A 15,540-nucleotide genomic window follows, 5' to 3' on the forward strand; every position below is an offset into this window, starting at 1 on the left:
GTCAATGTGAAAGAATAGAGTAAGACAGTCTTCATTGATAGTCAGAATATGTTTAATAAAAATAATTAAACTTCAATTCCCTCTATATAACTTCATAGAAAGTAATCCAATAAATTACAAATTACTTTTTAAGATGCTTGTCCTCCCCACTACATAACGTATTATTCAACTACACAGACCACAACTTGTCCTCCCCACTACATAACGTATTATTCAACTACACAGACCACAACTTGTCCTCCCCATTACATAACGTATTATTCAACTACACAGACCACAACTTGTCCTCCCCATTACATAACGTATTATTCGACTACACAGACCACAACTTGTCCTCCCCACTACATAACGTATTATTCAACTACACAGACCACAACTTGTCCTCCCCATTACATAAGGTATTATTCAACTACACAGACCACAACTTGTCCTCCCCATTACATAACGTATTATTCGACTACACAGACCACAACTTGTCCTCCCCAGTACATAACGTATTATTCAACTACACAGACCACAACTTGCAAATTTTGCAACTGTCCAAGAAACAACCAAACAAAAACCAGAACAGACTTATTGACTTTAGGATATTATCAAGCTTGAAACAAACAATATAATGCCAATAATCTATTTTCGTCATTTCAGCAACTACTTTACCCAAAAAGAAAATTCTAATTAACGTGTAGTAGTGTGTGTTTTATTAGTCTCTGTCTGTTGCATATTGGTCATTTCATTGTGCCAGTGAGGCGAGTCTATGACTGCTTCTAATCAGTCAGTTCAGCACTGTAGATGTATGTGACATAGGGAGACCTATAACAAACTACCAGAAATATCTAATCATAATACATAATAAAAAAATATATATATTGTTCCATCTTTAGTCAAATACAGCTCTCCCCTCAGTACTAACATTTAAACTTAAACAGAGCTATCGGTCTGCCTATAGCAAATTCAGCAGGCTTCTTGTCACACTAGTAGGAATGAATCCTTGTCTGCCTGTTGGGTCTGAAAATAAAGCCTGCTAAAACAATCATATTTGGGTCAATATTGTAACCTGGAAGCAGCAAAGGCTGGGCTTCTGCCAAAGTGCACTGGTCGTTTTAGGGATCGACTAGGTATGAAGTGTAACAAAATGACAGTTGAAGGTTGTTCTATTGAATTCACTAGGCTTGTGAGACCTAGTGGTCGGAACCAGCTGAAACTAAAGTGGCAAACTGACAATGTTAAATCTATTTAGGTTGACTTTCAGGACGAGTAACAACCTGGCTGTCTCTGAGTTTACACACAGAAACCATGGTAAAGGACATCATAGGTGAATGGGAAAAAGTTAATGTTATTTCAGTGAGTGGAGTGTCTTCATCAGTCTTGGTTTAGACAACTGGGCAGGGCTGTCTGTCTGGTGGGCTTGTATACGTTGATGAATGGGTTCAATATAGGCTCAGTGAACAGCTACATGCAGGCTGAAAGAGACTACATGAATGTCTCTACCACAGATGTAACCTGTTGTGACGTTTCATTGTCACCATGTAAAATAAAACGTCCCATTCCTCTTCAATATCATTTCCAAATGTGTGCCTGCCTAGCAGTCCAATGTGTACCGACAGTTCACCTACACGGTGCTGTATCAATCCGGAAAGCACTGTTCCACTAAACATAATTACAACAGGTACTTAGGGTATACTGAATTCCAGTCTCAGTGTCTCCCTTGGTTACCACGAGGATGAGCACAGATGAGCCATGTCATATGGTAATGAATAAATACACCGCCATTGAGCCATAGAAAATAAGGAACATAAAACATCTATCTATTAAATCACATCAGATACTGACTGGAAGTTGAGTGAGAAAGTGAGGGTGTGAAATACACAGAGGTACAGCGAGCGTAAGGACACTTCTACATCAGCATCAGTCTGTCTGCAGATCAACTCATCAGTGGATTGATCAGTAAGACATATGGAGAAATTAACTAGCCTGGTGAAACCAGACTGAACAATGTGTTTAGTGATGAAACAGCATATCAGTTTCGATTCCAGGCTAGAAATTAACACTTAAAAGCATCCAAATCCCATGAAACAGAGAGATCATAGTCAGCAAAGCAGCTCAGTTCTAAAGGAAGGTCTGGATATTCAGTCTTACTCAAGCCTAAACTTAACCTACCATAGCCAACCCAATACTATTCAGAATCACTGCAATCGATGTATAAACTATGCTTTTCTACAGTCAATTAAGAAAATAATTTTGATGACTCAGTAATCTACAATTATATCAGAGACAATACAAAACCCCTGTGATCCCTCAATACACATACGGTGTAGCTACTTCATTACTAGTTTATGATAGCAAGGTAATTCAACACAACAGGGACACACTGTGTTCAGAATGGAAGACTACAGACATCACCCACAGTCAGAGCTCATTGGAGATTCTTCAGCTCACTCGATAGCAGAAGGCGGCACTACGAGTAGAACACAGATACTGATGGGCTTTTAAAGTATTAAAGATGACTCAAGGGGTGTTGATTATACGATGTCGACTATACCAGCAGTCACTGTTTATGTGACTTCACTTTTGGTTGTAGATCCCAATGCTCTAGCCTCCCCAATACACACCACCATACACAATGGCCCAATTGATGCTGCACCGCATGGGACACAATCAGTACAGGGCCTGAAGAACACACTGACTCAGCCAAAATGTAAAGAAACGCCCACGCAAACAAACACACACAGCCAGAACACAGTGAGTGGTAGTCTCTCTCGCAGACTCAAGGCGCTGGAAGAGACTAAGCGAGTGGAAGCTCTCAAGAGTATGCCATGAAGAACACACATTCCAGTGGGGACGAGTGAGCCAGCCTTGCCAATACACACACAACGGGATGTATTTGCAGTGTACTCAATCCCTTCTATACTCCGCTGAGGTAACGATGCAGTCAAAAACACCGGGGTGGAATTGTGTCTTTTCTGTCCCAGCGAGAGCAGCATTTGGCGCAGCCTGTCAGTTTGCTGTCCTTTCAGTCCTCAGGGGAGAAGACCCAACTGGTTATGTGCTAGCGAGTGTAATATGGGAAACTAAAGAACCATGTGTGTTGGTTGTGCGAGACAGGCAGGGGAGACTACATTCCAAAATGCACACTAGCATACTACTTAGAATGAATGTCCAATACATTTCTTCATTGGAATAACTGTGTTAGTGTGGACATTGGAACAGAGACTGAACACCTCTCCCTTGTGTGAGAAACATGGCTGATGAGGGATCTACAGCTTCAGTCACATTCATTAGCTGCCCGAGTTATTGCTGACTTTTCCAAACGTATGATCCGCAAAGTATACTGTAAGTGTCAAGAAGAAAACCTGTAACAGTACTTACAAAGGAAAGCTAAATATTCAAGGTCTTTTACTCCCACTACAAAATATATTAAGAGTACAGCTCAGCAGAGAGCCTATATTTATTTCCTCTTTTTTAATCAAATTAAATCCCAACATAATAATTACAATAATGCCATTTTGATTTCTTTTTCTCAGTCTGTTGCAATTGTACATCAATGTGTGTAGGCCTAATACAAGTTCACAAAGTTCAGAAATCTACTAAAGTTTGACATGCAAAATGTCTCTCAAAACAAGATTGTACCTTTTTGAACAAACACTGAAAGTTCATTTCAGTTTCTCGTAGGTCATGGTTCTTCTCTTTTCACTTTTGTAGTCTTTATTACACAACATTTTAGTTCGTTTTCTGTATTTACATGAAAATAAATCACAATGTAAGTGCAGGGAAATCCATATATATGTGTAATATATACAGTACTAGTCAAATGATTGGACGCACCTACTCATTCCAGGGTTTTTCTATATTTTTACTATTTTCTACATTGTAGAATAATAGTGAAGACATCAAAACTATGAAATAACACATATGGAATCATGTAGTAACCAAAAAATTGTTAAACAAATCAAAATATATTTTATATTTGAGATTCTTCGAAGTAGCCACCCTTTGCCTTGATGACAGCTTTGCATACTCTTGGCATTCTGTCAACAACCAGCTTCATGAGGTAGTCACCTGGAATGCATTTCAATTAACAGGTGTGCCTTGGTAAAAGTTAATTTTTGGAATTTCTTTCTTTCTTAATTCGTTCGAGCCAAACAGTTGTGTTGTGACATTGTAGGGGTGGAACAGCTCAAATGAGCAAAGACAAATGACAGTCCATCATTACTCTAAGACATGAAGGTCAGTCAATATGGACATTTTCAAGAACTTTGAAAGTTTCTTTAAGTGCAGTGGCAAAAACCATTAAGCAATATGATGAAGCTGGCTCTCATGAGGACCGCCACAGGAAAGGAAGAAACAGAGTTACCTCTGCTGCAGAGGATACGTTCATTAGAGTTAACTGCACCTCAGATTAGAGCCCAAATGAATGCTTCATTCAGACACATCTCAACATCAATTGTTCAGAAGAGACTTAATCAGGCCTTCATGGTCGAATTGCTGCAAAGAAACCACTACTAAAGGACACCAGTAAGAAGAAGAGACTTGCTTGGGCCAAGAAACACGAGCAATGGCTATTAGACCGGTGGAAATCTGTCCTTTGGTCTGATGAGATAATCTCTGCATGTGTGGTTCCCACTGTGAAGCATGGAGGAGGTGGTGTGATGGTATGGGGGTGCTTTGCTGGTGACACTGTCTGTGTTTTATTTAGAATTCAAGGCATACTTAACCAGCATGGCTACCACAGCATTCTACAGCGATCCTCTATCACATCTGGTTTGCGCTTAGTGGGACTATTATTTGTTTTTCAACAGGACCATGACCCAAAATACACCTCCTGGCTGTGTATGGGTTATTTGACCAAGGAGAGTGATGGAGTGCTGCATCAGATGACCTGGCCTCCACAACCACCCGACCTCAACCCAATTGAGATGGTTTGGGATGAGTTGGACCACAGAGTGAAGGAAAAGCAGCCAACAACTCCTTCAAGACTGTTGGAAAAGCATTCCAGGAGAAACTGGTTGAGAGAATGCCAAGAGTGTGCAAAGCTGTCATCAAGGCAATTTTTTGGTTACTACATGATTCCCTATGTGTTATTTCATAGGTTTGATGTCTTCACTATTATTCTACAATGCAGAAAATAGTAAAAATAAATAAAAACCCTTGAATGAGTAGGTATGTCCAAACTTTTGGCTGGTACTGTATGTGTGTACATTTCTAATAGATACATAAATATATTTATATATTCATTAGGCTCAGTCTTCATCGCTGGAGTCTGATGACCCATCAGATGATGAAGAAGAGCTCCCAGACTCTGATGAAGAAGATGAATCCGCCTTCCCCGAGCCTTCTGGACCACTGTTCTCCTCCTTGTGTTCCCCTGACTCCTCCCTCTTGTCACCAAGACTCTCCTCTTCCTGACACTCTGGTGTTCTCCTTGGCGACAGAGGTTTTGAGGGGGCGGTCTTAGAGGTCTTAGTGGGCTTGTGGGGTTTGTGGTCACTCTTTGAGTCACTGTGTGGCGGCTGTGTGGTGGACACAGGAAGGTTAAGGCCTGGAGTGAGAAGCATCCCTGGGTAAAGCATACTGGAGAGTAACAAGGGGTTAAGAGACAGAGGGTGACTGGAGGCTGCCTGGGCAGCAGAAGCACTTAGTGGGGTGGTGTTGGAGGTGGTGGCAGAGGAACTGGAGGGGGAATGGACACTGGGGATGTGGCCGTCCCCGTCCCTGCTTTGACCTTCTGTCCTTTCACCTTTGGTGTCCGAGGTGTGGGAGAGGCCGTGGGAGTGGGAGGAGGGGGCTTTGGAGGAGGCAGACGAGGGCTCCCCTCCTCCTCCTTCTCTGCTACCCTTCTTCCTCTTCCTCTGCTCAGCTCCCCCCGTGGTGTCCTGTGGGGGCTTCCCCAGCAGACCCCCCATGCTAAGGAGGTTGGGAAGCCCAGCCATACCAGAGAGCATCATGGGAAACATGGCGGCCAGGTTGTTAGCATCAGTGGGCAGGCCCATAAGGCCGGCAGTGAGCTGCAGTGACTGGAGACTTTGGAGATTCTGCTGGAAGGCCTGTAGACTAGATAGATCCATGCCAGAGAGGAGGCCGTTGGCCAGCATGGGGTTGAGGCCCAGGGATGGGGCCCCCTGGTTGGCTGTAGCTGCAGCCTTGGCCAGGGCGCTCTTGGGCCTCCGTCCACGCCGACTCACCTCCTCTGGTACGATGGGTCCTGTCAGGATCCGGTCAAACATGCTCTCTGGGAGGTAGCCCTGAAGGACAGACAGGGTTAGCACTCTAATCAACAACTTCATTAGATAACCACAGTTAGAAACTGGGTAGTTCCGGCCCCGAATGCTGATTGGCAGACACCCGTGGTATGTCAGACCGTATACCATGGGTATGACAAAACATTTCTTTCTACTGCTCTAATTCCGTTGGTAACCAGTTTATAATAGCAATAAGGCACCTCAGGGGTTTGTGGTATATGGCAAACCATATTGCGTTGTGCATAAGAACAGCCCTTAGCCATGGTATATCGGCCATATACCACAGCTCATCGGGCCTTATTGCTTAACTAAACCACAGTTACTGCACTGACAACTAGCCAAGCTAGATACATGTAGTTCTATTATTACTCTTTTATACACGTCAAGTAGACTTGTGGGGTGTTCTACAGCATATGAAGGAGGTAAAGGCTATCAGACTTACCGACTGCTTGACGACGTCGGCCCACTCTGGTGGAACCCCATACTCTGGGTTCTCCTGAAGAAACCGACACAGGTCCTTTAGAGGGGGGGCGAAGGCCCCACCAACCTGGGGAGAGGACAGGAGGACAACATGAGACAAAGTAGAAGTTATACAACACACACACACACACACACACACACACACACACACACACACACACACACACACACACACACACACACACACACACACACACACACACACACACACACACACACACACACACACACACACACACACACACACACACACACACACACACACAAGTCTACTGCCGCCTCACCTTGCGTGCATTTCTCCTGTTGATGATCTGGACCCTCTCCTCTCCTGTCAGACTGTTGACATCGATCTTGTTGGGGTTTCTGCAGCGATGCCTCTTCTGCTTGGGTCTACCATCCTGCTGGAACTGCTCCAGCTGCCTCTTATTCACTCCCTGAGGAGGAGATGGGAGGGTCAGGGATACAGAGGTTCAACTACAGGACTACATACAAAACAATATCTACTGTCAATGAAAATCATGGTTGAGGTCAATTGCATTTTGATTCAAATTGCAAATGGAATTTCTGTTATTGTCATGAACTGACTGAATGGAATTGCCCATAACCCTGACGGATGTCTATTGTAGTTGTACAGTATATTCACAGCCCTTAATAAACCCTGGGTTAGGGATAGAGGAATGGAGAATCAGAGGGTGAGGAAGAGGAAGGGAGGGACTCACAGGGATGAAGGCCCCTGTGTCGGCCACAAAGCCTGGGTGTTCTTTTAGCCACAGCTCCAGCTCCCTCCTCCTGGGGGCATCGTCTCCGGCCAGACGGGTCCCATCTTTCAGGTTGATGACAGAGACCCTGCTCTCTGTGTCCATAGGGCCCTGGCCCCCTAGGGGGTTACCCTGCCCTGAGGCAATAGACAGCCCAGTGCCAGCCTGACCCATACCACCCCACGCCGGGGGCACCTGGAGATGCAGGGTAGACATCATCCCATCAGTGAATATCAAGTGGCTAGTGTTTGTATAGGCATGCTAGCATACCCCTCATACGGCCTCCTATACTTCAGTACACACAGTACATCCTATATTTTATTTTCAATTGCTAGGTAAACACATTTAGGCATACTCTTCAAACTTTAAATATCTCTTAAAACCATGCAATCACATGTAGCTTCTCAGTACCCAGTGTTTAAGGACTAAATGTTGAAGGACCTAAGATAGCAAGATAGGAGTGAGATGATTGACAGGGAAGACGTAGAGCCCCAAAGAGAAGAGAGAAAAGTACATTAAGATCTTACGCTTTCAGGCACGGCTGGTCCTCTGTTCCTGTTCATAAAGAGCAGGTCCATCCCCTCCACATTCTTCCTCCTTCCTCTCCTCCTCTTGACCACTGGCTGGCCGTCCATACCTCCGTTCAGCTTCATCTGACCCGCCAGACCTGTAGAGGCTGGAAACACACAAACAACATGTCCCAGATTAAAACAGAAGACTAAAGCAGTACACACCATCACAATCATGAATGTACAACATATGGGGAAATGTATCTTTGCTGCCATCTAGTGATACCAAATAAAAAGCACACAGTTTAGCTTTGAGATTTCTCATGAAGGGTATCAGGTATGAACTTTCAATTGTATAAACTAACAATACATTGCTGTAAAAACAGGACTTTGTGGTCAGCCCTAGTCTGTATGTACCCTGTGGGAAGCTGGCAGCCTGGGGCTTGGTGAAGTCAGCCAGACTGGTGTCTGAGGCACTCTGGAGCTCATGGAGCCTTGTAAGGTACTGCTGCTGGCTCAGGGGCCCCTCCTCAGGCTCCAGGGGCCTCTTCAGGGGCTGGCCGGGCCCCTGCTTCTGGAAGGTCAGCTTCAAACCCCCCTCCTGCTGCAGAGAGAGAGACTGTCAGTCAATTACACAGAAACACGAGGTCACACTGTCTGATGGCATTGGAGCCCCTTCTACAGAAAAAAAAATAACCAAAACATAACAGAAAAAGGGAGTGCTTGTTTTGATTGGTCTAAGTGCTTGTTTTGATTTTCACTGCATTGGCACAATACTTTGTTGGCTTGTAAGGCTTCGCTCTAAGAGCATTCTGTATTTTTGGAAGTTGGAAGTAGGGATAGTTATGGGTAGGGACACAGCATATACTGTAGCAGCTAGAAGCATATAGGGGAAGTTGTCTATGCAATGTCAGGAGTTTACTGAAGGACTATGTCACAGGGAAGGCTCCAGCTTTCAGCATATCCCTTATTAAGGTCAAGATTCCAGCCAAACCGGTCAGGAAAGCCCCAGCAACCCTGTAGCAGCAGTCAGTGGCCATTTTTATTGAATATTTGACACAAATGCTCCTCCCTCTGTTGCTATGGCAATGTAGGCTCATAGCTAGCTACTGTAGTATTAAAGCAAGCAGGAAGCAGGCCTGCATGGTTAATAGCCCAGCTGCTATCAGCCCCATTAGAGACAGAACACCCACAGTACTAGAGCCCCATCACAATCCCCCACAATAGCGAGCCAGCCCCATCTCAATCAGATCAACCCTCTCAAATCCCAGTGTCTCTCCACACTAAGCTTCTTATTAGCTTCCCATCCATGAATGACTGATTTATGTAAAAATGTAATTACAGCCCAGATCCCAATCCACATAGAGTGGGTAGAAATTAAAGAGGGTATTACTATTAAACAAATCAGTATTGTAGGCAGCAGCCAAAACAACAAAATCAAAATCCCCAACAAAACATGCTGAAACACCACAATTAGGCTTTGGAGTGGTGTGGGGTCCTACGAGAGGGGAGTAACGGAAATCAACATACTTCATTCATTTTCACTGAGAACTCCTTTTCTCCTGCAACATGCTTCTTCACCTTTGAACCCTGAGGGGAGGCAGAGGGGTCCTCTGAGGCCGAGGCGGAAGCTGAGCAGAGGTTGCTGCTGTTGTTGGCCGCAGCTGCATTGTCCAGCAGCTTGGTGGTGTAGAAGGAGGCTACGGCCCCTCCTGCCTCGTACGACCGCCGGGCCCCCGGCCACTTCCCCTTCAGCACTGCTTGGCAGATACTGTCCAGACGGTTGATCATCACACGGTCCTACAGGGGGACAGGGGACATTATAAAACAAGTTGTTTGGATCCTGGATGCTGATTGGCTTTTGCCTGGACTATATCGTCTGGTGGAAGGATGAAATAAAACTGGATTATCGTGAACAGCACCCTCCTAAGGGCTGTTTCAACATGGTTGGGATTCTCAGGAAACTAACTCAGGCTAGAACTGAAACACAAAGAGGTTTGGTGTGTGTGTTTACCTTGGGCCAGTAGGATGCAGCCAGCATGTATCCTCCCTGGAAGGGGTGGTGGTGGGAGTTGTTGCTGCCGTTCTCTGTCACGTGACTGTCCTGCATCTCATCCTGAGTGGTGCTGAGAGACGCCACACTGTCTTCGTCAAATCCCTTCACGATGGCCACTGTCGGGACTGGAAGAACATGCAATATAACTCTACTTTAGAAAACCTCAAAGTATACAACACAACTTCAGACAGCCTAACTACCTTGGTAAAATTACAACATTGATTGCCTCAACGGTACTGTAAAAGTCTTTCACTGCAAGAACCAAAAGAATAATAGCAGCACTCACCCTTGGTCTTTCCTTCCTCTCCCTCACTCTCACTGTCAACAGATGAAGATGAAGATGAGGAAGAGGAAGATGAGGAGCCTGATGAGCAGGATGAAGATGAAGAGGAGCTGGATCCGGAGCGTGAGGAGGAAGAGGACGACGATGACGATGATGAAGAAGATCGTGATGAAGAGCTGGAGGAGGAGCCGTCCGAGTCGGAGTCTGATGCTGCAGAGGCGGCTCGTCTGGCCTCTCTTCGACTTCTTTTATTGGCTTTCTTCTCTTTCCTGGCGGCTGAGTTGGGTGTGAGTGGCTTGGTCCGTGCCGCCACCATGTGGCTCTCGTTCTCTCCTTTCACCACCCCCAGGTCAGGCTTCTCCTCTATCCCTGTAGGGGTGAGAGGGGCAGGCTGGGGACTCCACCTCTCCCCCTCCACCTGACCCCCTCTCTCCATGCGCTCCTCCCCCTCCGAGGGAGGTTCTTCTTTGGGCACTGCCCCCAGGATGTCATCCCTCTCCCTCTGGGCTGGGGCAGGCACAGGGCACTCTGCCAAGGCTGGGTCTCTACTAGCCTGGTACTGGGGGTTCAGGAGCGGAGTAGGGGTCTGGGATGGCTGTTGGACTCCTTTATTCTGGCTGTAGTTGCGCTGGGCAGCCATGAAGCAGAGCTCTGGGTCTCGGAGGATGTGGTAGTCTGTGCGGCTGACGCCGTGCTTGGCGGCCCCGATTAGGAGATCTCGGTCGTGGGTACCGGTCTCCCACCACACGGGCAGGTCCGAGCCCAGCTGGCACAGGGGCAGGCGCTCATAGAGCGAGGGGTGGCGCAGTACCTGTTCCCTGACCTGGCGTAGCAGCTCTACTCTGTAGAGGGTACGAGATGCACGCTCCTCTGTGATGGGCTGAATGGACAGAGAGGGGTCCACCGCTGTGTCTAGAGAGAGGGAGAGAGAGAATAAGGTTGTCCTGCATAATTCATACATCTGTGAACTCATTCCACTCGCTGTTTAACTTTCCATTGATCGTTAACCTTATCACTTGCTTGTTTCCCCAGCATTTCCTGAAATCATTAACCTTGACATACTGTAGCACATTATCAGCAGGTATTATTAGTAAGCACACAACTCCTCTAATAAACAACACAGTATACAGCTTATAAGTATATTGACTTCCACACCCTTTCTACAGGTGGCACAGCACAGATGAACAGTATCTCTCTCACCTCCTTCTCTGGGTGGCAGGCGACACACTCTCCTGCACATGGCAGTGAAGGCCCACAGGTACTTCTGCAGACTCTCGTCTGTCTTCTTGTGCAGCCGAGCCATGGCTCTGAACTTGGTCCAGTCGAAACGGCCCAGGTCTGGGTCAAACACCACACCAAAGGTAGACACCACACGGTAGAAATCAGCTTCCTCTCGCCTCGTCCATCTGGGGAGAGGGAGGGAGAGAGAAACAGAGAGAAAGAAAAATAGGGGTAGAGATAGAGATATACACAGAGAGAGGGAGGAGAGAAAGCGGAAGAGAGAAGGAGACAGTGGTATAAGTTATAGACCGTGGCTAATTTTAAGATTCTGTCCAGGCCTTGCAGCTTCACTCACCTCTGCTGGCGTTCTATCTTGGCGGCCATCTTTGGGTTGATAGTGTCGTTGAGGGTGGGTGGCAGGGGGCACAGTGAGGGCGTGACCTGGGTGGTGTGCTGCGTCTGGGTCTGGTGGATGTGGAGGATCTGTCTGGACTTGGTGTAGCGCTGAGAGGCTGTGATCAGACGTCTCAGTCTGGCTGTTAGTACTGAGGAGGAGGGCCAGTAGGCTGCATCTCCTCCTCCACCTAACCCCTCCATCATCACTGGAGCACCCTCTGCAGAGCACACATACACAACACACACATTGTTTAACCGGGGAGAACGCTTTTTAAGTTGTTTTATAGTAGTGGAAGAAGTTGTAGTAGTTTCAGCAGTAGTAGCACTAGTAGTAGTGACTGTTTGTAATAGTAGTGACTGGTAGCAGTAGTAGTAGTTGTTGTAATAGTAGTGACTGGTAGTAGTAGTACTGGTGGTGACTGGTAGTAGTAGTAGTAGTAGTAGTAGCAGGAGCAGTGACTGGTAGTAGTAGTACTGGTGGTGACTGGTAGTAGTAGTAGTAGTAGTAGCAGTAGCAGTGACTGGCAGTAGTAGTACTGGTGGTGACTGGTAGTAGTAGTAGCAGTGATCGGTAGTAGTAGTACTGGTGGTGACTGGTAGTAGTAGTAGTAGTTTAGCAGTGACTGGTAGTAGTAGTACTGGTGGTGACTGGTAGTAGTAGTAGTAGTAGTAGTAGTAGTAGTAGTAGTAGTAGCAGTAGCAGTGACTGGTAGTAGTAGTAGTAGTATTAGTAGTAGTGGCGACTCGTAGTAGTAGTAGTAGTAGTAGTAGTAGTAGTAGTAGTAGTAGCGGTAGCAGTGACTGGTAGTAGTAGTAGTAGTATTAGTAGTAGTAGTGGTGACTGGTAGTAGTAGCAGTGACTGGTAGTAGTAGTAGTAGCGGTAGCAGTGACTGGTAGTAGTAGTAGTGCCTTGTAGTAGTAGTATTTGTAATAGTAGTAGTGACTGGTAGTAGTGACTTGTAGTAGATATTGTAATATGATGTGTATTGGTTGTGATAGTACAAAAGCTGAGTAGAAAGAGACTTGAATAGAAAGATGTAACTGACCTCCAGGGTTGTCTGTGACAACCAGGTCTCCAGGAGAGGAGGCGTCATCCTATGGAGGAGAGAAGTGTGTGTTCAAACACTGGACACAGTACTGGACACAATAACACTCAAAACAACCTGTATTGTCTAGTCTCTACAGGGCAGAGAATACACATGCCAGTCAGTGTGTACAGCAGCCTTATCTGTTGCTGTGCTGGCTCTGTTCTGCCCCCCTTCGTTGTGGCCTCACCTCCATATCGTCCTTCAGCAAGGCTGGGGCAGGCTTGTATTCTGGGTCATCCACGTCCCTGCAAACACAGATAACAACCGTCAGTCAGTCAGCCAGCCAGTAAGTCAGCCAGTTATTCAGTCAGTCAGCAAGGGCCACACAAGGTAACAGACAGGGGAACTTGCAGGCAGCTCCTAACAGCTCTGAACTAAACACGGACTCAGATTCACTTCAGAAAAGGTTTTTACAATAATATCAGTTTCTAGTTTCTTTCTTTTCTATCATAGCTTATGACTGGTTATAAAAAGTGTTACAACTGAAACTTTTTAAGTGTGTCATTGTGTGTCTAAGCCCTGTCTGACTCAGTGGAGGAGACTGACAAGCTAACTAGCTGACTCAGTCAATCAGTCAGTCAGCCATGATGTGTAATGTTACCTACCCATCCATGAAGTCATTGGCTCTCTGTTCAGCAGCGATGGCCTTCTCGTCTGGCCGGCCCACTCGCTCTAGGAAGCAGAAGGCAGGGTCTGCACGCACCGTGTTGTACTTCTCATAACCTGTATGAGTGGACCACAGTGGAGAGGTAAGCAAACAGAGCTTAGAACTTGGAAACTTGAAGAGATAAAAAAACAAACATACAGATGGCCACTTTCCCCCAAAGGTGAGTGTGACAGCTGTCATCCAGTGTAAACTACATCCCCATGGAGGAACATGAAAACACCTACAGTGCATTTTCCACATGACACTAACTCAGAATTGTACATACTATACCGTATCTGATTAATTCCCCCTGACCCGTTTTCACTCTCTACATTTGTCTAGGCTCTGTTCCTATATCCATTCTAGTAAACCCACTTAGAATACATGCCCAATACATGACTTTATGCTAAGTGTTATGTTAGTATCGTAGCCCTAGTATCACACATTCCTAGTTGTCTCAGGCCTGTGGGTCAGTTAGTACATCCCTGGTCCCTGTTGTCGACTCACCGTGCTTGTAGACCCCCAACAGCAGACACTTGTCAGAGATGTTGTCCCACCACAGGGCTGGTAGCTCAGAGCTGTCGGGCTCAGGAACCCAGATCTTGATCTCACTGATGAGGAGGAGGGGGTGTGGACAGAACATAACATGTCAGGAGGAACAGGTCTATATATGTATAGCATGGGGGACTCATGGGTACTATGACAGCTGGGTTTCCATTCAGAAATAGATTCTCAGATAAGCAACAGCATGGTACTCCCAAAACCATGAGCTCAGATAAGACTTTTAGGTCAGCATCAAGGCTGAAAATGTCTTTGGGGACTAAAAATACTCAACGTTTTTCCTCACCCACTTCTGTATTCCCTCCTCAATAGTATTGGTTCTGAGAAGCTGCTGATCCATCTTTAAACAGCAGGTGGAGTGACTAATGACTTTCCCCTGAGTCTGACTAGCTGTGCCATTCTTTATACATGGACTTTCCTTCCCTGAGTCTGACTAGCTGTGCCCTCCTTTATACATGGACTTTCCTTCCCTGAGTCTGACTAGCTGTGCCTTCCTTTATACATGGACTTTCCTTCCCTGAGTCTGACTAGCTGTGCCCTCCTTTATACATGGACTTTCCTTCCCTGAGTCTGACTAGCTGTGCCCTCCGTTATACATGGACTTCCCTGAGTCTGACTAGCTGTGCCTTCCTTTATACATGGACTTCCCTGAGTCTGACTAGCTGTGCCTTCCTTTATACATGGACTTTCCTTCCCTGAGTCTGACTAGCTGTGCCCTCCTTTATACATGGACTTCCCTGAGTCTGACTAGCTGTGCCTTCCTTTATACATGGACTTTCCTTCCCTGAGTCTGACTAGCTGTGCCTTCCTTTATACATGGACTTTCCTTCCCTGAGTCTGACTAGCTGTGCCCTCCTTTATACATGGACTTTCCTTCCCTGAGTCTGACTAGCTGTGCCTTCCGTTATACATGGACTTTCCTTCCCTGAGTCTGACTAGCTGTGCCTTCCGTTATACATGGACTTTCCTTCCCTGAGTCTGACTAGCTGTGCCCTCCTTTATACATGGACTTTCCTTCCCTGAGTCTGACTAGCTGTGCCCTCCGTTATACATGGACTTTCCTTCCCTGAGTCTGACTAGCTGTGCCCTCCGTTATACATGGACTTTCCTTCCCTGAGTCTGACTAGCTGTGCCCTCCTTTATACATGGACTTTCCTTCCCTGAGTCTGACTAGCTGTGCCCTCCTTTATACATGGACTTTCCTTCCCTGAGTCTGACTAGCTGTGCCCTCCTTTATACATGGACTTTCCTTCCCTGAGTCTGACTAGCTGTGCCCTCCGTTATACATGGACTTTCCTTCCCTGA

The 15,540-nt window shown here is 46.2% G+C and overlaps 1 protein-coding gene across 8 annotated transcripts in view; it reads right to left on the reverse strand.

The window, feature by feature from the left end:
* Positions 1–30: 30 nt before the first annotated feature.
* LOC139562966 (chromodomain-helicase-DNA-binding protein 9-like) overlaps positions 31–15,540 on the reverse strand; it is a 142,317-nt gene continuing 126,807 nt past the window's right edge. For 6 of the 8 annotated variants that reach the window (XM_071381172.1, XM_071381170.1, XM_071381171.1 and 3 more), the window contains 15 exons: positions 14,182–14,285; positions 13,634–13,751; positions 13,216–13,273; positions 12,987–13,035; positions 11,899–12,157; positions 11,523–11,728; positions 10,326–11,234; positions 9,998–10,164; positions 9,514–9,783; positions 8,401–8,587; positions 8,002–8,150; positions 7,436–7,669; positions 7,001–7,150; positions 6,679–6,783; positions 31–6,239 (listed from right to left, as the gene is read on the reverse strand). In XM_071381172.1, the coding sequence (XP_071237273.1) occupies positions 5,238–6,239; positions 6,679–6,783; positions 7,001–7,150; positions 7,436–7,669; positions 8,002–8,150; positions 8,401–8,587; positions 9,514–9,783; positions 9,998–10,164; positions 10,326–11,234; positions 11,523–11,728; positions 11,899–12,157; positions 12,987–13,035; positions 13,216–13,273; positions 13,634–13,751; positions 14,182–14,285 (3,967 nt within the window). In that variant the 3' untranslated portion in view covers positions 31–5,237. The remainder of the gene's footprint in view (positions 6,240–6,678; positions 6,784–7,000; positions 7,151–7,435; positions 7,670–8,001; positions 8,151–8,400; positions 8,588–9,513; positions 9,784–9,997; positions 10,165–10,325; positions 11,235–11,522; positions 11,729–11,898; positions 12,158–12,986; positions 13,036–13,215; positions 13,274–13,633; positions 13,752–14,181; positions 14,286–15,540) is intronic. The other 2 variants (XM_071381175.1, XM_071381174.1) reach the window with 2 other exon arrangements.

This window comes from Salvelinus alpinus, chromosome 33 (genome assembly GCF_045679555.1).
Source record: "Salvelinus alpinus chromosome 33, SLU_Salpinus.1, whole genome shotgun sequence".
NCBI classification, from domain to species: Eukaryota; Metazoa; Chordata; class Actinopteri; order Salmoniformes; family Salmonidae; genus Salvelinus; species Salvelinus alpinus.